Here is a 24,332-nt window from a genome sequence, read left to right on the forward strand (position 1 = left end):
GTCTCTAAAGCTTATCAAGATTGCATTTATTTGATCAGTATATTGTGAAATATTATTACTATCTAAAATAAGTTTTGTTCTATTATAATATATTTTAAAATGTACCGTAATTTATTCTTGTGTTTAAAGCTGAATTTTCAGTTCCATTACTCCAGTCTTCAGGGTCACACATGATCCTTCAGAAATCAAATGCTGATTTTGCTGTTCAAGAAACATCAATGTTAAAAACAGTTTATTTAATAATATTTGATTCATAGAAAGTTAAAAAGAGCAGCACTTAATTGAATCAGAAATCTTTTGTAACATTATAAACTGTCCCTTTTTATCAGTGTAATGCTTCTTTGCTAAATACAAGAATTAATTTACACCCCCCCAACCCCCCCCCCCCCCCCCCCCCCCCCCCCCAAAAAGGAAAAGAAAATTGACCCCTAACTTTTGAACAGTAGTAAATCTCCTGATTTTGTCACATAATATCTAACATTTTGACAAAGTCTATAATTTCAGAACCTTAAGAAATAATTTAATCATAAACAAGGTTTTATGATGGCCATCATTTAAATTATTACATCTCAAAAAGAAATACATTTTTCCTTCAGTACATAAAAGCATTTGTTTCTGGGTCAGAGTGATTTAAAATAATGCAGCAAGACACAGTACAGTAAACAAGATATAATAGGACGATAAGGTAGGCCTATGTGTGAACAGCTCTTCATAACTCTTCATATATTTGTGTTTCTGAAATACTATAGCGGTGCAGTGTGGTAACCCTGGGACTCCCAGTAACGGACGGGTGTACAGACTAGACGGCACCACCTTTTCACACTCGGTCATCTATTCGTGTATGGACGGCTACCTTCTGAGCGGCTCCACCACACGACAATGCCAAGCTAACAGCACCTGGTCTGGCACGGCACCCAACTGCACCTGTGAGTCCAACACGCCAGCGTCCTCGTGCTTTACAGAGAAACAAAGTGCTGTTTGTTTTCCAATAAACCGTAATGGCCTCAGTAGCTCTTCATTCCAGGGTATAATCGAGGTGATGTGACAGATTTGCTTGTGCGATTCATTTGTGTAAAGCTGTACTAAAAATGTATCATCATGATAACAGACATTGACTGATAGAGAAAAGTTCAGGCGACCAACTTCATGAAAGCTTCATTCAGGCACCTCGGTGAGAGAAACTAGTGTTCATTTTAATATGGAAGATTAGAAAGTTTTCAGATAAGTGCATTTTGTGGAAGAATTGGGTCATAATTGGTGGGATTGCCGGATCAGGTTCCTCTGAGATGTTCTTTCGTCAAAGGGAGGAAGATGAACAGGTCAGACTGATTCCTCATCTGCTTCTGGTAGATACATGAATCAATTATTTCAATATTTCTAAAATCGCAATGCTGAACTAGACTCCTTAATTTAGTCACAAACCCTGTTCGTTCAAATGCCATAATCGATGTACATCTAATGTACATTACTGATAGCAAAAATAAGAAACAACACTAATTATTAACGGTATAGCCTATACAATAAAATATAATCATATAGGATTTTTGGAATGTCCTTTTACTGTTTTGCATCTTAAATGATATGGCAATTCATAGTTTTTACTTGCAAAAAACATACATTTCACGGTATTTTACAGCAAAATTTCATATAATGCAAACAATTTACATTTTTCAATATATATGGTAAGGTAACGTGTTAACCAATTAACAGTTTTTTACTGTAGCATTTTACATTTCTTTCTGTAAAAAATGAAAAACATCAAATCGCTATTTGTCACAGTCATTGTTTTTGCTCATGGTTAGCTTGCGGATGACACTTTGTATCATTTTAATCTCTTTCATTTCGATTTGTGAGTGATGTTACGCTCACACATCATAATAGTAATAGTTGTTTGAGGAATGATAAAGAGCCACACAACACAATAAAACAGCTTTGTCTGCTTAACCTGTCTTGGTAAATTGGCATTATCATCCATAATCGCATCACTTAATGCTCTCCCCCTTAAACATGGGCGTATTCCCTGCATACTGTAGACTGGGATTATATGGGAGGTGCACCAAACCAGCTCTGATTGATGCGGCTCTACATGTGTTTATTGAGTGGGCCGAAAGCGGTGATACATGGCTGTGTCCAAGGGAGGAGTCACATTAGCATTTAGCGTTAGCCATTTCTCACCATCAGCAGACATGTTTATGTGCAAGGCCGCTGATGGATTTTACAAAGCATCATTTTCCGTCCTTTTCCAAAAGACACAAAACGTATGGCAACTCAAGGGTGACAAATAAGTAATGGTCTACCATAAATCAATAGAGGAAATTAAGATGTTGCATCGGGGAAATAATTAAATAAATGCACTGATCGAGTGAGGTTTTGTCAGCCACAGCAAAGTGCAAAACGACAAATTTGTTTAATCTGAATTCCAGTGGCGCCACATTCTTTCTCGCATCATTCCTATCCAACCACCTCTTATTTATCCATTGGAAGGAATGATAATTGTAAAAGATCTGTGGAATTGATTTGAAGTTGCACCTCGGGGACATCGGTGGGAAGGGAGCCGTGCTTGCGTGCTACTATTGATTTCTTTACATAATAGCAAGATCTATCATTCGAAATAAAAAAGCCGGGGGCCCTAAAGATCGCTGTAGCGTAAATGAGTTGTTAAAGATGATTTGTGGACGTGGCTCCCCAAGGTTTGTTTCGATAGCTTCAATCACATTGCCACAAAAAGCTATGATTGCCATGATGAGTCGAATGAAATACTGAATAAAGATCTACAGTGCTGTTGTGTGGCACATTGTAAATTTCCCAGACTTTTAGCTCACATAGAGGCTATTAGCATATTGTACTAAACACAGTATTTTATGTTGGCCTATAAACATCATAATTCTGATCTTTAATTTTCAGTGATCAACTGCGGAGACCCCGGAGTGCCGGCCAATGGGCTGAGATATGGGGAGGACTTTACCATTGGACAAAACATCACTTTTATGTGCCAGCCCGGATACACGATGGAAAGCGAGAGTTTCTCCACCATCACCTGTACCGGAAACGGTACCTGGAACGCCCCTGTGCCTTTCTGTAAAGGTAAAACTTCATTGGACATAATAAAAATAACAGTTGTAATAAATTCTGATAACACTTTACAGTTATGTTCAATGCTTAAAGCATATTAGTTATCATGTGATAACAATGAACAATACTTTTACAGCTTTGTTTTGAGGAATAGTACAATTCTGTCATCTTTTAATCATCATTTCTTCTGTAGAACATAATACAATATTCTGAAGGTTGTCTCCAGGGGTTAAAGTGGACCGGAACGGTCCGGAACTCCAGATAAAATATTAAATAAATAGATTAATTAATCTCAACGAATCTCGCTGGTCCCGAGATGGCCGACCAACCTCCCTTCCTCCCCGCTGAACGCGAGTGATTATAAATGCGTGAAATGCACTCACGGTGGTTGAGGGCGGTAAAGTCAGTTTAATGTTCGATATTCCGCCGGACATTGTTTTCCCTTGCCACTGTTCTATAGGTTCGGCAGTCTTACAAAGATATAAATAGCAGGATTAGTTTTACATTATGTAACCATTATCGACATTAAATATTCGTTCAAAATCACCGTGCATTAATGCTGCATATTTATACCTGAGAATGCTTTGACGCGTTTCCACAACGCATGCCTAAGGGAACGTCTGCCAATTCCACCAACTGCGTTAAACGTAGCCTATAATTTGTATTATTTAAAATTACTTTTCAAATTCCAAAGCTTGTAGAAGGTTCCTATTGGCAATGCTGATCTGGTAGCCTTGAGTAAATTAACTTATCTAAGAAAATGATTCATAAAACTCATCAGTTGGTCATCAGAGGGGAAGAAATACGGCAGGATAAGGATACTGAGAGAAAAAGAAAGATTAAGATGAGAGAGCAGGTACTGACAAATAATCCAACGCACACTGACATGGTTTTAAAGCTATTTATTATACATTTTTTTGGCCTTCAAAAGTCTTAAATTGCACATATGTAGGTCAGAGAAATCAAAATTTTCTAGGGGGAGCATGCCCCCCAACCCCCCTAACTACCGCACATTTAAATGCACATGGCTGTGGGGGGTCGGGGGTAATGTGGGCTGATGTGGCTACAATGCCAGGGCTCAATTTTTGGCCCAGTGTTCAGCAATCTTAACATAGTATCTTCATCATATCAGTGTTGATGGAACAAATTAAAACCATTAAAATATCAAGTAAATAAGTATTGTGATATGTGGTGCCACAGTGACACTCTTGTCCCAAAAAGTATTGCTATACCACGATACTCAATATGTTGTCCCACGTTGAGTAATTTTTCCCTGTTGCACCTACACAAAATTTGAGGGTTCCCCCACCTACCAAATCCCACTTTAACCACTGGTTGTCTCCACTGGTTTTGTCCATTTAATCAAAGTCAATGGGGCCAAAACAACTTTGGACCCCAATGACTTTCATTTTATGCTAAATAAAAAAATGAAATAAAAAATTTAATCTGCACTCTAAAAAAATGCAGGTTTGTTTCAATCCATATTTGGGTCAAATATGGACAAAATAGTTGGATTTGTTCATATTTGACCCAAACATGGGTTGAAACAACCCTGCATTTTTTAGAGTCTATGTTAATCTGGTATGTGTTAATTTATAAATATACTATTTTTTACTATTATATATTTATATAATTTATAAATATGTGCTATTTTACTAATACTTTTTTTATTGTTGACCAAAGATATTCAACGCTTCATTCATGATAGAGCTGAGTGGAGTTATGAGGTTTGACTCACAGTTTGAGGATCCAATAGAGTTATAAGGTTTAATCACAAGTTATTTTTAATACTGTAAGGCCTGGTTTCACAGACAGGGCTTAGATTAAGCCTGGGTTAGGCCTTAGTTCAATTCAATTCATTTTTATAAATATGCCTTAGAAAAAACATTACTGGTCTGCATCGTGAGACAAAACAATAGCGTTGACATATTTTTAAAAATGTCAGTACAAGTTGCTTTCAGTTAAAACAGCTCAAACATCCATTTTAGTCTGGACTAGTTTAAGCCTTGTCTGTGAAACATTACATTTTTGCAAAACCCACAGACAGACAAGTGTGACCAATAGTAATGATTAAGAGAGAAAAAATGGAGATACGAGCAGCAACAGTTTTACTATACATATTTTCTAACTTTTCAAGTTGAATAAATTAAAAAAGATTTAATGTCACAAATGTAAATTAACAACCAACAATAGTATATTGACAAATTAATATTGACAGTATTTATTAATTTAGATTAGGTTCATTGTTGTATCCTGATACTTAAGCATGTTAATTGAACATGAAAATCTCCTTTGTGGTCCCAACACATTACTCCAGCATTTTCTCTGGCAAATAAAGCCAAATAGCTTTATTGTTACAAGGCACGGTTTAAGATTACTCTCTCACTGAAAAATATCTGCACATCTGGCCTCGACCGCCCCGAGCGTTAGATGCACAGATGCTAGAGCGAGTTGAGGTCTTCCAGCTTTGTGTCTTTACTGTTCTGATGGATGTCTTGTTTGACATGTAGGGACGAATGTTTACGCACCCTTGTAAGTCATCTTTTCTCGAGCGATTGCACCACAACCAACGGAAAACATTCATGTTTTATCAACCAATCATGCTGTTTGACAAATGACAATCGTACGCAGACACAGACTGAGCGTTCAGCCCTCAAGGGCTGTGTTGTTCTCATTATTATAATCAGCTTTGAACTATGAGCCCTTGCATTTTTTTGTAATTAATTTCACAAATGACTCCTGTCATCTTCCTACTGCCAAGAGATGAACTGGTACTGAATATATCAAGTGATATGAAATTGAATTCCAGGTTTGGACGTTGCATTTGTGCCCTGGCCTCGAATGCCATTTTGCTAAGCTCATTTAGATAGACACAGATGTCTCATTTATTCCTGAAGGCAGTGACCTCCTCCTTCTCTTAAAGGACATGTTGTGCATACATATCTGAGGAGCCTTGAACTTCATATCCTCAAAACAAAACCACTCCTACCTGTGTCAAACGCTTCAGGTGTGGGAAGGATCCTGACATTGAGCGTGTGTGCGTCCCTTCTGTCTCTTTTCTTCAGTTGTAGACAGTATATATGAAATATTCATTAGCTTAGGAGCCCCAATCTGGTCCAGGCATTTTAAAAGGATGCCAACACAGATTCTGATTAATAATACAACATTGGGGTTTGTTAAAAGAGTATTGGTTGTATCACATGAGTCAAGCAAAAACAACACAATCAGCTCATAAAGAAGCGGTCAAGTGTATTGTTTTTGCTGGCAGTAATTGCAGTCTGGCTGGAACTTTACCGTGGTATAAAGAGTGTTGTATTGGGTGTTGCTCCATGTGTCATCATGAGTGCCCGATTGAGCAAGGCATCGGCTTCCTGTCTGGTGGAGTGTGATTGATTTGAAAAGCTCGTGTGGTACCTGAGGACTGATAACCGGGGAAGAGGACTTACCTCACAGAGTTGTGCGGGCAGTTATTGGAAAAGATGGGGCCTCTAAGACAGATATAGCATTCAGTGCCTTCAATAGTGTTCGCAGAAGCAATTCATCTCTTTACCATAACTGAACCTGCTAGTACTGCTATAGTTAACACTTTTTTAGACGTATTGTTGTCTCTTCTTCTCTGAGAAAATTCAACTTTTCTATTGCAGGTTTGTGCTAGATTTGACAATTTTATTATTACAATTAATATAGTTATTTAATATGCATTGCATGAAATGCTGTTCTTAATCCATGCATGTCTTTGTCTAGTTTTCCAATAAAAATATCTCTAATAAAATGGATTTACATGAAAAGCAAAATGTTATAAAATATTATACAGAATTATACAAATTAAATGTTTATTAATACTCTGTGTAATTAAATATAAATTATTTTATAAATCTTCAAAAATAGCATTAAAGAATCATTGATTTAATTATTGATACATATTCATATATGTAATAATTATTTTAACGTCTTATCGATAATTTATATTTTTAGATTATTGATAATAATTTTATGTAATATTTTTAAGTAACATCATTTGGACCGTTTAAAAAACATGGCAGAATCAAATGGGTTCCACTTTATTTCAATAGTCCACTTTAGATATTCTACTAACTATAAGTAACTTTGCAACTACATGTCAACTAACTCTCATTAGAGTATTAGTAGACTGTTAGGTTATGGTTAGGTGCTCGGTTCGGGTTAGTAGAATAAATCAACTTGTAGATGCCATGTTACTTATAGTCAGTATAATATCTGTTGGGGGACCAACAAAATAAAGTGTTAGCAGATATTAAGCAGTCAGTCTACTAATACTCTAATGAGAGTTAGTTGACATGTAGTTGCAAAGTTACTTATAGTTAGTAAAATGTCTAAAGTAGACTACCGAAATAAAATGTTACCAACAAAAGTAAAAATTGTATACACTCAACCCTGTTATCCATGTTGTTGTAAGAAAAAATAGTCAAACAAATATTTTTCTTTAATTTATTGAAAATAAAGTTAACTGCAAACCACATTTGGTCCCAAACTCTCCCCATGGAGAGCTTTTATGTTTATTTAATGTTTATTGCTAGAAATAAATCACATCAAATAGGCTTTTAAACTGTATTTATTCCTCACATTTTGGTAACAAGGACGCAAACCTCATAAAAACTGAACAGAAAATAAAGAAGCTCATATAATATTTAGTTTGCCCTCTTGAGGCTAACAATCAGCATGTTCTGAAGGTTAAGCACTTCCTCCAAAGAACATTTGTTGAAAAGGAAAGGCCCTATAAGAAGTGCCATTTCTTGTATTTTAAGGCTGTCTGGACCTTTTTACTGGAAATCAAGGCAAATATACTTGCTTAAAATAATTTGTTTACGTTGGTTACATTTTAATTTTACCATGGTCTCTTAATTCTGATTGGCTGGTAGATGTGCATTAAAACCATTTAATGCACAGGTAGTTCTAGTCAGTTTAATCACCGTTCTATATGCACTCACATAGACACACACACACATCACTTGCACACCGAGGTCGGAGATCACGCCACACACAGAAACATTCAGGAGCACAGAAGCTTATTAATGCTGCCCACACGATATTTATTAATAAAACAACTTTGCTACTGAATCGCCTCATTATATTTCTACGAGGGGGTAACAGAAGTTTTTGAAACTCTTAGATTCACTATTAGTTTAAAGACGCTGCACAGCACGTAATTCACACATGCATTTCTCGCTCTCTCACTCGATCGATAATTAATTAAAACAAATGCTATTATTCATTCATCAACGCACTACTTTATCTCTGTGTCTGATTTAATGCGTCTGAATGCTGATCTAAAGATCCGTAACTGATGAAAATAACCATCATATTTATTTACCGATCAAATATTGTGCTGCAAACATCAAAAACAGCTTGTCAGTGCTGGCAAATAACCATGGTATAAGCGGGATAATCAACGGCTTGCTGTGCATTAAATTATTTGAATGCACTCCGCTTTACGTCGGGTGGTTCTTTGCCTCCACGTCATGCATTAAAATCGTTTAATGCACAGGATTATCCCTGACTTGTATTAGAAATGTGATTGTTAAGTATGAGTTGCTGAACTGTCCTCTGTTTAATGTGTCGTTCAGCCGTGACCTGCGCAGCTCCTGTTCCCATCTCAAACGGGCTCCTGGAGGGCCGGGACTTCGAGTGGGGCACCAGCGTGAGTTACAGCTGCTCCCCGGGATACGAGCTCTCTTTTCCTGCCATCCTCACCTGTGTGGGCAACGGGACATGGAGTGGCGAGGTGCCTCAGTGCCTGCGTGAGTACTGTACTATATTAATATTAATCAGACTGACTGCTTCATAGGGCTGGGACGGTTACCGCATTACCGCAATACCGCGGTTGGAGTCACGTGACCGCGGTATTCCGCAATATCACCGCAAAAAAAATAAAAAAAATAAAAAAAATAACCTTGGCCTGCACATGTGTGCACGTTGTGTCTAATGACATGGATTCATTGATTCTAATGACATGGATTATGTCTAATGATATTGTGGCTTACATGGATTCAAGGTTTTCTAAACAAAACTTATCATCAAAAGATGGAGCAAACCCGATCTTTCACGAGTTGAGGAGCACAATGTTCCATGACACATAATAACATTCCATTCGTATTAGAGATGCGCGAATGGGCTATTATTATTTTATCCGCAACCGCATCACAAAACTCATCATCTGTCCGCCATCCACCCGCACCAACGTTTTTTGATCAATTTTCGAAAACGCATTCGCGGCGCTGACTGTTTTAAGGTCTATGAGCAATGCGAGGCGCTGCTGTCGCGAGGCTAGAAAACTCTTGGCTGTTCTAGAAAGATCCAATGCAGCAAAGATATTTAAAGGCTGAAGTCCCTAGTATATTGGCTATGTTGTATCCCCAGAATATCAGCAGTTCATCAGCAGTGAACTCCGTCTCCGATCGGCGCACAGGGATAAATATATATAAGTAAATAGCCTACAACGCACATCGGCAAACCTGACCTTACCTGACTAGGCTACTGTAGACTAAAATGTTATCATTTCGTTTTGAATTTTGTTTAAAAGTAGACATTTAGGCCCAGCCTACGCCGAGTTTCGGTTCATTTGAGACGAGCTCCAGTTCAGCCGCAAGAGATCGCACCCGCGCTTCCACGTCCTCCTGATTATATGTCTGCTATTTGCTTCTTATTTCTTAATTCCAGTTAATTAGTTAATGAAACAGTGATTAAAATTAAGGTTACAATTTATACAAAACGAAATTTAATTTAAAGAAAGGCTTTCTACAAAACAAAACTTAATAAAGTGGTCAAAATCGTGTCTGACCCATCTTATGATCCTATCTTACTCATGCTGTTCACTCTTCATATAATCGACATAGATTAAATAAAAAATAACACTATATTATGTAAACATAAATATGGAGTATAATATTTGTAATTAAGACATGTTGCAATAGGTGTTCTTTCATTTCCAATGTGAACATCATAATGTATTCTCCTGAAAATGATTAATTCAATGCGAATGTATCTGAGAATATTCTTAAATAAGGAAATCTATTCAGTGATTGGTTCATGCTAAATTACTGCTTGATGAAAATTTGACTATTTCAAATTGTGCTCGTTTTTTTTCGGATGTAGGTGACAATATTTAACAAAGTCTGTCTAGCAGAAACGACTTCTGGTGCGTGCGCGAAAGTCTGTCTTTGGGGGCTGGCTATTTAAAGCGGTTTACCGCCATACCGCGGGAATATCTTGCTTTTCAACCGCGGTTAGAAAAAATCCATACCGCCCCAGCCCTACTGCTTCATCCCTGTGGGTCTTTGCAACCTTCCCTATGCATGCCAAGATTTCACAAAAAAGCAGCATATAGCTTTATGTATGAAATTAATGATCAGATTTGATTGATTGAGTGGTTAATCATTGAATGTGTACATATAGGTCAAAACATTTACATTACATCCGCTGGATTACTAGATAGCAATATTTGTTGAGGACAGCAGACACGGTGGGCTCACTTGGGATATCAGTTCTGTCTGTTTCTGCACATCCAATGCTGTATGATGTTTTGAACATCTAAGATGAAGAGACTGGTATGAGAATTTAAAGTTTAAAAAGCCTAGTTATCACAAAGCTACCCTTGTTTTAGCCCTCACATGTAACAAAAGCAGGAAAACTTTTGCTTGAGAAAGAAAGTATAGGCCTACCTCTGACTTTGTGATTCTGATTTTTTTTCCCCTTCTCTTTCTTTTCCACTTTTCTTTTACATCTTGACAGCATATCTATAATTCATCGAGAAAAATTTCAAAGTTTGTAGTGCTAGATCTCAGGCACAGTAGTCTGACCAGCATATTTATGATGGATCAGTCAGTTGGTGACGTCAAAGCATGTGATTGACTTTCCCTCAGACTCATTGTTTGCCTGACAGTGACAGATCCACAGATAACGCTCTTCATGGGCTTGGGGTTTCCCACAGTATTCTACGGCTTTCTTCAGAATAGCATATAACATACTATTCTTACTATTCCTGCAGTATATAATATGTACACTACTGATCAAAATGTTGGGGTCAGTATGATTTAGCAAGGATGTATTAAATTGATCAAAAGTGACAAAGATATAATCTTACAAAATATTATATTTCAAATAAATGCTTATCTTTTGAACTTTCTATTCATCAAAGAATACTAAAAAATATCATGGTTTCCAAAACAGCTGTTTCAACATTGATAATAATCAGAAATGTTTCTTGAGTATCAAATATTCGACTTTCATCAAATATGAGCATATTAGAATGATTTCTGAACTCTGAAGGATCATGTTTTGATCCTTCAAAACATCTTAGTCTTCATCTTAGTTGTTTTTTGTGTGTGTGGGTGGGGGGGGGGGGGTTATATTCAAGAACATTAAAAAATCTAAAGTAAACTGTACACAGGATGCACATTTTCTCAATGCAATTTTGTCAATTCTTATTCACAATTTCAATATTCATACATTACTTTTCTTTATTTCTGGCAAGTGGTAGATGTGACACTACCCAAGATAGAACAACATAATAAACATAATAAAACATGCATAAAAAAGGGTTCAATTGGGTTGTATATAGACCTATTTCTATATTATACTCTTTTTTTTAAAGAACCCTTTATGTCAAACAGGTTCTATAAGTAGAAATGTCTTAAATGATTGTGTAATACTTTCATGTTTAATAGGTTGTTTACAATTGTTCTAGTGATAATGTATGCTCACAAGCTGTTTAATTCATAGTTTAATTTAAATTAAAACTAAATCCATAAAATTATTCCATGATGGGAACCCATAAAAAGTTCCATATGAAGCGCCTGACAGAACCCCTTAAAGGGATAGTTCATGTAGTTCAAATAGTCCAAGTGACTACAGTGGCTCAATCTTAAGTTTATCAAGCGACGAGAATACTTTTGTTGACCTGAAAAAGGTCTTACCGGATTGGAACAACATGAGGGAGAGTAATTACTGACAGAATTTTCATTTTTGGGTGAACTATCCCTTTAAGGTTCTATAGAACTTTTTTTTTTTAACTTTGTACATGCATCTTTCAGCATCATTCATAAATAAACATTTGAAGATGATTTCGCTGAATGTGTTTCTTTATAATTTTTGTGATAATAGCAAAGTTCTGTGGAGATCCTGGAATCCCTGCTTTTGGCTCGAGGGAAGGCCGCAGTTTCATCTTCCAGTCCGAGGTGTCATTTATCTGCATGGCTCCCTACATCCCAGTGGGCAGCACGACACGCTTTTGCCAGGCTGATGGCACCTGGAGTGGATCCCAGCCTCGCTGTATAGGTAAATCAATTATGCTGACACAGTTTGCATGTTTAAACCATATGTTGAATTCCCATTGAAACGGACTGCCATAATAATTGTTATAAGTATGTATATCAAAACCTAATAATCCTAAAACCAAATAATAAGCCAGCTGGCCGCTACATCCAACTCTGCTAAGCGAGAAGCAATTACGGCCACTTAAAGGGCTCCTATGATGCTTTTTTAACTTGCAACGTTTTCAACGTTCAATGTTGCTGTTTGAGGATGAAAAAGCTCTGCAAAGTTACAAAGCAAAGGGAGTTATTCTCTATATCAGTGCCACTGTTTCTGAACTCCCTGAAACGCCCCCATTGTAGTCTTGAGTTTCTTCTGGGAACAAACACGTCACAATATTCCTCATTTAATTAATTAATACGCAGAATAAAGGGGCGGGGCCTGGTTGAGTTAGTTAGTAGTGTGTTGAAACTGGCGGTTATGGTAAGTGGCGGGACATTTTCTCAAAGCGCTTGACCAATAACAACACATTGATCTAGCCGACCAATCAGAGCACAGTGTGCTTTTCAGAAGGAGGAGCTTCATAGAGACAGGAACTAAACAGAGCGTTACTGACAGACTGGGAAAAGAGGAGCTGCAACAATATAGAATATGGGGAAAATAATCATTTTTTGATCATTCAAGCATGAAAACCTATTCTAGTAGAGCCCAAAAACAAAAGCTATTTAAAAAGTTCTCCTTTAACTCCTTTGTCTCTTTAAAGTTTTACAGTTCATTTCAGCGAAAGTCTGGAAATGTAAGCTAGGTGGTCAGAATTGTATGTTTTGCCCCAATTAACACTTTCCAGTAGCTCCAGCTGCTGAGTGTTATGATTTCCACCCACAACGAAAAGCTGTTTTGGTCTTTTTTGTCGCCCAGTGCACAAACAAGCTCAAAAGTATTTAGTAAACAACAACTCCAAAGAAATCGATGCCCTCCCACAGCCCTGGCAGCCCGGGTCAGCGCTGCTCCAAGCCCCCCTCATGTTGTATTGACAATTATGGCGGGGAAGAACAAAGCCACTCCTTTTAGTGACCTCAGAACAAGGGAAGTGGGAACAGTCGGCAGACGAGTGGAGAGAATGAAGTGTCGAACCGAGGTCAGGGAAAACTATATTGCATTAGAAACATCAACTTGGCAAACTTATTTCTTGACACTCGGCAATGGGAGCTGTTGTGAAGTTATTGTCCTCTGCATCTCGGCTCGATTCCCATGACCTCCTCAAACACAGGTGTGCTGAAATACTACATTCATGTATTCTGAAAAAACATCCATCAACAATGAACAACTCATTGTTCATTAAAAAAGATTTATGTATAATGAACTTTAAACTTATTGTGAAATATTACTGTAAAGTATTATTAATCAATTTTGAAGTCGCTTTGTTCACTTTTTTAAGTTTAAGTTGTGATGAAATAGCAATAGATCTTTTTTGGTAATGTGACAAACAAATGTAGGCCAGGTACTTGGTTCTATCCATCAGCTGTTGATTGGATGTTGATTTTAAGAAAGGGGCGGGGTTTAAGCACACTAAATTGTAGAATATGTCACCAGCAAGATGTCTGTTGTCTCGAAGGAAGATTGAGGTATGATATTTTATAAGATCAATAACATGCCTTTTTAAAAATGGCTGAATTTACATGTTATGCCGACTTTAACAATTAATTAACACTTTACCAGTTAATGCTGTTGTTTGGCACTTTTTTTGAATTCGCTGTATTTATTGTAAAATAATATTCAGCATAATGCTGTCACCCAGATTTAGATCTTTACTGTTTTGTGCCATATAAATGCTGTGATCGCAGGATAACTTACATTATCATCTGATATAATTCCCTTGTCGATTGAGTTAACTTTTTGTAATTAACTTTAAACCATTTTTAAAGGCTAGCTTGACTGTAGTTGAACTAGTTGAAATTCCTTAAACTTCGCCAGCACATACTGGGCTGTGGGAGTTTCGAGTCTTTGTTCCTCCCAGGGTTTCATATAAAGGCACTAATCTCTGTAAAGCTGCTTTATGGGTCAAATAAGGAGTCATGTGAATTAGTTCTATTTATGTATACATACCTCATATCCTTTTTCACTTTTCCTTCTCTTTGCATGTGTATGAAGGCTGTATTAAGGCTACATCAATTTCTCCACATCTCATTAACAAAGCCTCCTCTCACTGTCCCCCTACGTACAGTGTTCATCTGATTAAACCCCTCAGTTTATGCGTTCATGAGGGAGTCCTTCTCCTAACATCAATAAATACATTGATAATTGTTTTTAATTGAGCAAGTAATTGAATAAATGGTCCCAACTCGGTGAGGCCATTATTGAGGAGCTGTGAACAGCCAGCAGGAGATTTGGATGAGCTCTGATTTGCGTTTTGAAGCATTTAGTGTATTGCGCCGACAGAAGATGTCAGCCATGCCCCCAAAGCAGGTGTAATCATTTAGCAGTTTCAATGGAGTGGTATTATGGCCTCATACATTATTACACCATCAAAGACACCATGAAAAAGAAATTAAGTGCTCTAAAATGCCACTCCATATGTACCCACACCAATGCTTAAAGAATGAATCCTATTGGCTGTTCCCAGTTTCCACTTGGTACTTCTGGAATTACTGAGATCAAAACACCATGTAGTCTAGTTTGGTTAAATGCAAATAATGTAATTGAACTAACCTTAAAATTGTGCATAGAATAAATCGTTTTTTAAACCTTAGAGAAAACATTTTCCATATCTTTTGTTGTTGATGTCAAGGGCAGTGCATCCAAACTCTAGCACAGATTCATCCATCAGTTGGTAGATGCAGGCAAATGGTGACATGAACAGGCTGTGTATCATGACCTCATCTTCAAAACATATTAAAATTAATATCAATAAATAAATAGAACTCAGCTATGCAAGGTACAAGAAAATACGACCCAACCGGTTGATGCAATGCATCATTGGCGGCCAAGAGCATGAAACAATCAGAGACATTTAGAAACCAAATGTATCAGTTGTACTCTACAGCCAATGTTTTATTGTAGGGCAAATGCAATTTTCATGGAGTACCTCCATTCCGATATACCTTTTCAATGGTGGTGATGATCAGACTTTTAAGACTTTCATATGGTTGTGGGAAGATGTGAACATCTCCCATGTGCATGTAGTAGTTTATACGTAATCCTATTTGGCCTCCTATTCAGATCTTCTTTCTAAATCAAAGCAACTCGAGCACTGTCTGCAACTCTTTTCTCCATATGGCAATGCAGTCATATATTTTCCCTGTACTGACTCTGTATTAGAAGCCCACACACACAAAAAACGGCATGGAAAAGGGGTTGGTTGTGTAAGCCTCACAGGTTGTCCTGTCATTTGAACGCCTGCATTGAATCAAGGGTCTCTGCGTCAGCTCAAAATGTGCTCTACATCCCAATTACAGAGCAGCACATCTGTGTGGGAGCAGATGCACTTCTGCAGCAACACTGCCCCCTGCTGAGTCTCCATAAAACACTACTGTCACGACAACGTTGCAGCACTTACATAAACACACAGGCCCATAACAATCACCATAAGCTCTAACACTGCTTTGAGCGATGTGTCTGGGCTCAGGAAGGGCTATGTTTTTGCACGTATTTATGAGAGATGAAATGCTGTTATGGTGGTGAGAAAGAAACTGCCTCAGTTGTGGCTGATAAGAAGATATTGAGAAGAAGGATGTGACTGGATGTTCATTTCTTTTGTCTTTCTTCTCCCTTTCTTTCCCCAGAGCCCACTCGCACCACCTGTGAGAACCCTGGGACGCCCCGCTATGGCTCTCTCAACAGGACCTTTGGCTTTAAGGTAGCAGGACGACTACATATATAATAGAAAACATTGTGTCAGAGTTCAATGTTCATGGTTCATGTCAGCTGGAGTGCTTCTCTCATGAGGGACAAACCAAAACACTAAGGGTGTATTCACACCTGCCTTGTTTGGTTCGATTGAATCGAACTCTAGTTCGTTTACCCCCCTGGTGCGGACCTTTTGGGCAGGTGTGAATACAGCAATCGAACTCGGGTGCGGACCAAACAACCGAACCGAGACCTAGCTGAAGAGGTGGTCTCGGTACGGTTCCAAACGAACTCTGGTACGGTTCGTTTACGGTGTGAACATGAACCGACCCAATTGCAAGAAAGCACTGCGCCTTTGAGTTAACAGGAAAACTTTGACAGCCTACTACATTCCATTCCGGCGCGCTGTCTGGCCACACGATACTGTTGCGCGTCTTTCTGCGCGTCGTGTGTGCATCATTGGAATGGAATGATTGAATGAATGAATGAGTGACAGGGCTCTCAAGTGTCACGCATTGAGCGTGACAGTCACTCATTTCGGTCTTTTGTCACGCTCTCCCGCCACACATTGTATTTCTCACGCTGAAAAACTATTTGTAATATATTTAATATGCCGCAGCGCCCAAAACTCTGGCCGCGCCGCTCTCACTGTGGAACCGGCAGGAAGCGCGTCTCCTCTGGTGTTGTTAGCCAATCAGAAAATAGCACTATTGTATCTGGGTAAGATTTAACGCAACAACCAATGACACCGAGTCGGCACGACATTTTGGTTCACTTGCAAAAAGAGCAGTGTGAAAGCGAACCGTACCAACAAAAAAAAATAAAAAATTTATTTGGTCCGGACCAAAGCAAGTGAACTATCGGACTTTCCTGGTGTGAATACACCCTAAGAAACGAGCACTAAGAATAACCAAATACTCTTCTGAAATGAATAATTTAAGAAGTAATATCAGCCAAATTAAGCTTTTTTTCAGTTAAACTTTTACTATTATTATATTATATTATATTATAAAAAATAGTATTAGATATAATTAAATAAAAATGCTCAAGAATTTTGTTAATGTATATGACTTTTCCCCAAGTAATCACACTTTTATAATTCTTTAAAGAAAACCATTGTTGAGATGGTGAATAATAAAAAATAAGATTTTTTTTGTGGTTTAGGATTTTTTAAATACTTCTTTTGTCTTTATTTTAAATCATTTTATGTAAACTGGGCCACCTGGTTGCTATCCACTGTTTAAATAGAAATAGTTCATCTAAAAATGAAACATTTTGTGATCATTTACTAACTCGTATGCCATTCCAACCAGCTACAGCTTCTGATGACATTCACTTTCACAAAGTCGAAGACCTCATTTTGTGTTTCACTGAAGAAAGAAATGAAAACTGGGGTTTGAATAACATTAACATTTTTAGGTGAACTATTCCTTTAATCTTCAAATTAATTCATATCTTCCCCTTATTCCTTCCATGAAAGCGTTTTTCTCAAACCCACTCCAGACAAACTACTTGGCGAAGGCCCTTCATTCCCTCACATCCACTATAAAATATTATTAAGCCCTCTCAAGACTTTTCCACTCCAAACATGATCTTGAGGAGCGGTGAAATGTATGCATGGATGTAATAACACCTAAGAACCACTCGGATATACAAAAAAAAAATCAACTTCTCGGTAGTGCAAATAAATCTGATTATGTTTCGTCAGGAGAGCAGGACAGACGTGTGAACTGAGAGAGATGTGAAAAACAGAAACACTGAGATTGCTGAGGAAGAGTGTTCATCGCTGGCATTAAGAATTCGAGTCGTTTCAGTATCAGAGGTCAAACCCTCTGGGAGGCTTCATGAAACCGCTAAATATCAGCCTTTCCATATTCGTAAATCATTTGTCTGGCCTGGAGAAAAAGCCAGTCAAGCTCTTTTGCCTTCCGGGGCTTAATGATGTTGGAGCCGGAGCGAGGAGATATGGCACACCTCAGATAAGCGGTGTCTATGGCTCGTCAACTGTGTTCGCAGTGAGCGGAGACATGTTAATCAATTAATATGCTAAACCCACATGACACTCAGTGACATGTGTTAATATCTTACTTCTCTCATATGTATCCTGAAGCACAGCCCACACCCACAGGCATACGTATATATGCGACACTTTTTTGTCCCATGACCTTGCTGACGATAACGTATAGTAGCCGAACACGTTTGCATGAGAAGCGCTACCATATATTATGGAAATAAGTGGCACTTTACATCACTAATGGCCCGGAAACGAGGTTACAATGGCCTCCTAAGTGCATGTACGGGTGATTACTTGAGCTGTAGGTAAAGTAGGTAAGTAGCATATATGAGAATATCCACCCGACATTAGCACACTTCCACTTTAGCTTGCAAGAGAGTGAGTCTGGGAAGAAACCTGAAGAATCTGACGTTTCAAGCCACATCTTTGTAGTTGCAGTCTTTTCTAGCATCTGTCCTCAGGAGTGAAAACTCTAGGGTTTGTCACACTTGAAACAAGGTCATTGTAAACCCGGGTAAACGAAATCCTGGGTTATCTTGCTTCACGTTTCATCCAGGGTTAATAATTAATCCTGAGTTTTCAAAAGCTGGTGTTTCACATTGTACATTCCTATACCCTGGGTTAACGTCCTTACTTGCATATTTGCGGTGTCAGTGTCATTGATTGGACGAATGGTGCGCTATAATACACATGTTTTTTCTGAATGAAGGCAATAATGAAAGGATCACTTTTTCAATCCAATTGATGCGTTCTCCATCTCCCTTTGACAAACGCTAAAATTACTATTTATGTACAATGCGTGTTGTTTCACACGTGAATATGAGGCACGGGATTGGTTGTCAGTTGCTAAGCATACGATTCTAACATCTCATCATTTCATACTCCCGTGTAAAAAGCGGAGCTAACCCCGCTCCTAAATTACAAGTGTGAAACGTTCCTTTATCTGGGGTTTAATCCAGGGTTTAGAATGACAATAATTTGGGGTTAAGCGCAGGGTGAAAAGCCCTTTTTTCATTCAAAAACTGGCAGTATTAAGTGTTTAACATTGATTAATCTGCCTCCAGAAGAGAGTTGGGGGAGCGCAGTGTCTGATGCGCGTGTGTGTGTGTGTGTGTGTGTGTGTGTGTGCGTGTGTGTGTGTGTGTGTGTGTGTGTGTGTGTGTGTGTGTGTGTGTGTGTGTGTGTGTGTGTGTGTGTGTGTGTGTGTGTGTGTGTGTGTGTGTGTGTGTGTGTGTGTGTGTGTGGTGTAGGTTGGAAGTATGGTGGCTTTCCAGTGTCAGCCTGGTCACCTGGTGCAGGGCTCCACCACACGTCTCTGCCAGACTGACCTCACCTGGAGCGGGACACAGCCGGAGTGTATCCGTAAGTCTTATCCCTATACACTCTTGAAAATAAGGTTATTTTTTGGCATCTATGGTTCCATGGAGAACCTTTAACAACCTTTCCATTACACAAATGGTTCTTGAAAAATGTTCTTTAGATTATAACCTCTTCCCCGCCATTGAAAGGTTTTTCCTGCAATGCGTGTTTTCACTGTTATACGGTAGGGGGCGCTGTTATGCATCTCCTGAAATAGTACAGCATCTAGACTATCATGGATCATGGATCCAAAAACAAGCTCTGCATAAACCAGAAAAAGCAGATAGAAGTGTATGCACAAGTAAGCGAACGTGATCATCAAACATTCAACAGCATTTAAATCAAAACTGCCTAGCATTACCAAATTAAATATCGAACCCACGAACAGGAAGCTTTGGGGTGTTGATGGACTACTTGATCTATGGTTTGATAATCGTTCCAAATCCGAAAGTTCTGGAAATCTTGATGTTAAAGAATGAATGAAGCTAACATTTATTTTTTTAAATGAAAGTTTTGTGAATATGATCAAAAGTGTCAGCGCTGACTGGCAACTTTTTTAGTAAACGCTGCCGGGGAAAGAGTTAAAATGTTCTATGCACTAAGAGAGAAAAAAATTGTTTTAAGAACTGGTCACTGAATGGTTCTTTGGGGAACCTAAAATTGTTCTTCTATGGCATGAGTGTACCAGTTTCCACATTCATGGGAATCTGTCAGAATGTCAATTTATAATTGTTGAAGATTCTCATTAATAAAGGTCAATGCAGAATATATTTGTATAATTGAGCTACAAATGGCTCATTCGAGTCCAAGTCAAGACTGAGACCAGAAGTTCAGGTCCAGAATGAGTCTACATGTACCAAAAACATGAAAATATGGACTTGGCCTTGAGTCAGAGTGCAAGACCATATTTTCTTGTTCTTGATCTTGGCCCTCAAGCTCATATTTTTATGGTCTTGGTGTTGTCATGGACTTGGTCATGACTTGGACTCGACCCTGTTTTGATCTTGGTCTTGACTTTGATTTGAAGGAGATGGCCTTCACTACAACAGTGATGTCAGTTAAACTTAAATAAACTTAGATGCCAATTTTTCTATAAACAAGACATTAATATCAGTTAACTTGCACTTGAGACACCAAATGGCAAGTTATTTTTCTTTGCTTTTATCATCTCACAACATCCATCATGTGCTGCTAAGTCTAAAGGAGTCATTCCACCAAATGGCAGGATGTGTTTATTTCTGTGCTCATATTAAAGGGATACTACTCACCCAAAAATGAAAATTATGTCATTAATTACTTACCCTGTTGTCGTTCCAAACCCGTAACTTTCGCTCATCTTCAGAACACAAATAAAGATCTTTTTAATGAAATCTGAGAGCTTTTTGTCCCTCCATTGACAGCTACGCAACTACAACTTTTAAGGCCAAGAAAGGTAGTAAAGACATCATTAAAGTAATCCATGTGACTCCAGTGGTTTAACATCAAATTTATGAAGCGACGCGAGTGCTTTGTTTGCACAAAAATAACATAATTTACCACTTTATTTACAAAATATTAATCTCCAATACACTTTCACGAGAGCTCCATGACGCATGCAAGTTGTGTAGACGTTGTTATGTGAACCGGCATTGGAGATCAACAGAAGCTCCGAAATCAAGAGCATTAAAGCAGGCTGAAGAACGAGAAAACAGCTGGCCTCCGATTTCACAAGACAGATTGCCATTCAATTGAAGCATTTCAAAAGCTAATTACATTTTGCATCATACCACTGCCCCAAAGTTCTGTCATTGTTTTGCAAAAATTAGTATATTAACCAATGAGATGGCTAGGAAGACACAGCACTTCCCCCACTTAATTGTAAATCTGTGATAAAACAGCTTTTGGTTTTTTTTCCCCAAGAATAATCGAGATCATTCTGTAATTACGCACTGTAATTTTGTTTACACAGAACAGTTGGCTACTCACAGAGTCAGGCTGAGTGCTAAATCATCTTTCTCATTTTTCACGCAGAATTGGATAATGGCTGGCTGTCCTTTCCATTAGCGTTCCACTAGATTGGTCTCAAAAGAAATAAAGTCGTTTTTTTTCTTTTCTTGTGCCTTGCTCTGTCCTGAGAATTTATTTATTTATTTATTTATTTACTACAAGTGGACTGTATTATAGACTGTTTAATGTAAGTATGATGTAAAAATACATTTATTTATTTTTCAAGAGAGCAAGGATAATTGTAATCATATCAGATATGAGCACAATGTGGAATTTTTTTTCCAAATTAAGTAAATATAATTTATGTATTTTTTTTGTTTTAGTGTAAATTTAATTTATAGTATATCAAATACATACATCTTCTTAAGTCCCCCCGTAGTCAATAATTTTATCCCTTAAAACTTTGATCACCAAAATGACTTTTGAACGTTTCTTTTTTTCCTTGGAAAAAAAAGGTTTCATGCCTTAAAATAGCTTGAATGTAACTCTACACCCTTACCTCATTTAGTATCCACTGTTCTATGAATATGCAAATGAGCCCCGCCTCCACTCACTCACTCAGCTCAGAGATCCACTCGTTGACGATCACGCGTTGATCTGATTGGTTACAAGGTAGTTTGTCACGTGAGAAACACCAGCGATTTCAAACCGTGTTTTTGAGACTGTCTTTGTTTCACTTCACTGCCGTATTAAGGAGAAAATACTCAGGAATAGTGTTGACTTGAATTTACCTGACATGGTTTGTCTTAAAGCATATTAAAAACACCACATAGATAAACAACATTAAAATTTTATTTTAATTCAACATTAAGATTTGGTGGCAATATTACAAGGATTTGAATATTTTTAAATATTAGAATATTTTATCCAGTTTTTAAATTATTATGAATAATAATATGAACTTAATGTCAAAGCAAAACTTCATTTGCATTTTCTCAATAAATTAGTATAAATGTATTTAAAATAATTACAATAATCCCTACGCCCCCATATTACACAGCAATGTAACTAGAAATCATAATAGTTTCTTTGCCTGATTACGTTCTTTTCTTTTGTGACTGTATTGTTGTTCTGGCTCTCATGGATAGAAACCCTTATCAAAGTCTTGGATAAAAGAACTGGGCCCAGTGCACTGAGCCAAAACCTCAATCCCGGCTACTTTTGATCAAAGTCATAGTGATGATGGAGCTGTTGGAATGACTGGGTGAGCATTGGCTTGTGTTTGATCTGCTGGTGTGACAGGTAAAGGTGCGCTCCCTTTAAGTGCCGTCTGCCAGCATGCATCAACGTCTGCCACTCGCAAGGTTCTCCGCCAGCTTCTGTAGGCACAGGAACATGGTGGTGTCAGCTACTGAGAGAGAGAGAGAGAGAGAGAGAGAGAGAGAGAGAGAGAGCATACATTCTCTCTACAGAAACACTCCATGTTGTCTTAAAAGTTCAAACTTCATTTTGATTTTGCCCACTGAAGGTTGAAGTCTGATTATACAGGGACGAGATGGTTTGCTGGATAGTACTTTCATCTCTTTTGTTTCTCTTGGTCAATTACTCTTTGTTCTCTTTGTAGCCCACAGTTGTAAACAGCCCGAGAGCCCGGCTCATGTGGATGTTGTGGGCATGGATCTGCCCTCCTATGGTTACACGCTCATCTACACCTGCCAAACCGGCTTCTTCTTGTCTGGAGGCTCTGAGCACCGGGTCTGCCGGTCCGATGGTACCTGGACTGGGAAGATGCCTGTGTGTCGAGGTATCAAACACTTTCCATTGTCTGCCAGCACACTTAACACAGCATGCACACAGAATATAGAGTTTCAATGCAACTACAAAAAAAAAAAAAAAGCTTTTTATATAAATATATTGTTACAAGCTGGTGGACAATGAAACTGAAACACCTGGTTTTATACCACAATAATTTATTAGTGTGGTGTAGGACCTGCTTTTGCAGCCAATTCAGCATCAATTTGTCTTGGGAATAAGAGATATAAGTCCTATACAGTGACCAGCATCTGATGCTGGTGGAGGAAAACGTTTTCTGACTTGCTTAATGCACAGAGTCTTTGTACATTTGTACGGTACATCTCTAGGCCTGTTCACACCTGGTATTAAGATGCGTTTGGTCGATCGGATCATAAGTGGACGACACTAAAAACAGGTGTAAACGGGTCTAAAAATATTTTGAGCTTGTCCACTTTTGATCACTTCCAGATGTAGTCGAAAACACATTCAACCGGATTGCTTTCGTAGTGGAAACGCTCGTGTGATCGAATGTGTTCAAACAGACACAAAAGACCGTCTACTCTTCATTAGACATTATGGGAAGCGCGATAGCCAGACGGGATTTAAACTTTATCAGCTGGAGACCCATGCCTGGTTTAAAGATTAAAAACTTGGCTAACACAATATTCTCTCACCATTCCTGATTTCTAACACACACTCACAGTGTTCGGCTGGTCTTGAGGTTATCAGAGCGGAAATGAAAGCTGCTGCTCTCCGTGTGTTTCTGATCTGGAAAAAGCCCATAGATTTTCCTGTCCCATAGACCCTCACCTCGAAGAAATCAGGACAGAAGTGGTTGAAAGTGGACAAAAGGGACAGATTAAAACACCAGGTGTAAACGAGATGTGCAGGTCTTAAAATGGTGTTAAAATGGTGTTAAAACCAGTTTTGGGAAAGTTCACTTTCTACATGAACTGGTTCAAAGTTCAGTTCACAAATTTTAAAATAAAATATAGTTCATACTTTAAAATTTTGAACTAGTTCATAGTTCTTT

General features: G+C 38.1%; 1 protein-coding gene across 1 annotated transcript in view; it reads left to right on the plus strand.

The window, feature by feature from the left end:
• csmd3b (CUB and Sushi multiple domains 3b) overlaps positions 1 to 24,332 on the plus strand; it is a 487,110-nt gene that overhangs the window by 456,095 nt on the left and 6,683 nt on the right. Inside the window, exons 58-64 of the mRNA XM_077195799.1 lie at positions 750 to 926; positions 2,905 to 3,084; positions 8,676 to 8,849; positions 12,211 to 12,384; positions 16,143 to 16,216; positions 19,471 to 19,582; positions 23,130 to 23,309. Coding sequence (XP_077051914.1) covers positions 750 to 926; positions 2,905 to 3,084; positions 8,676 to 8,849; positions 12,211 to 12,384; positions 16,143 to 16,216; positions 19,471 to 19,582; positions 23,130 to 23,309 — 1,071 coding nt within the window. The remainder of the gene's footprint in view (positions 1 to 749; positions 927 to 2,904; positions 3,085 to 8,675; positions 8,850 to 12,210; positions 12,385 to 16,142; positions 16,217 to 19,470; positions 19,583 to 23,129; positions 23,310 to 24,332) is intronic.

Source organism: Siphateles boraxobius, unplaced genomic scaffold, assembly GCF_051911475.1.
Source record: "Siphateles boraxobius isolate OS27281-9 unplaced genomic scaffold, OSU_SipBor_1 35, whole genome shotgun sequence".
Lineage (NCBI taxonomy): Eukaryota > Metazoa > Chordata > Actinopteri > Cypriniformes > Leuciscidae > Siphateles > Siphateles boraxobius.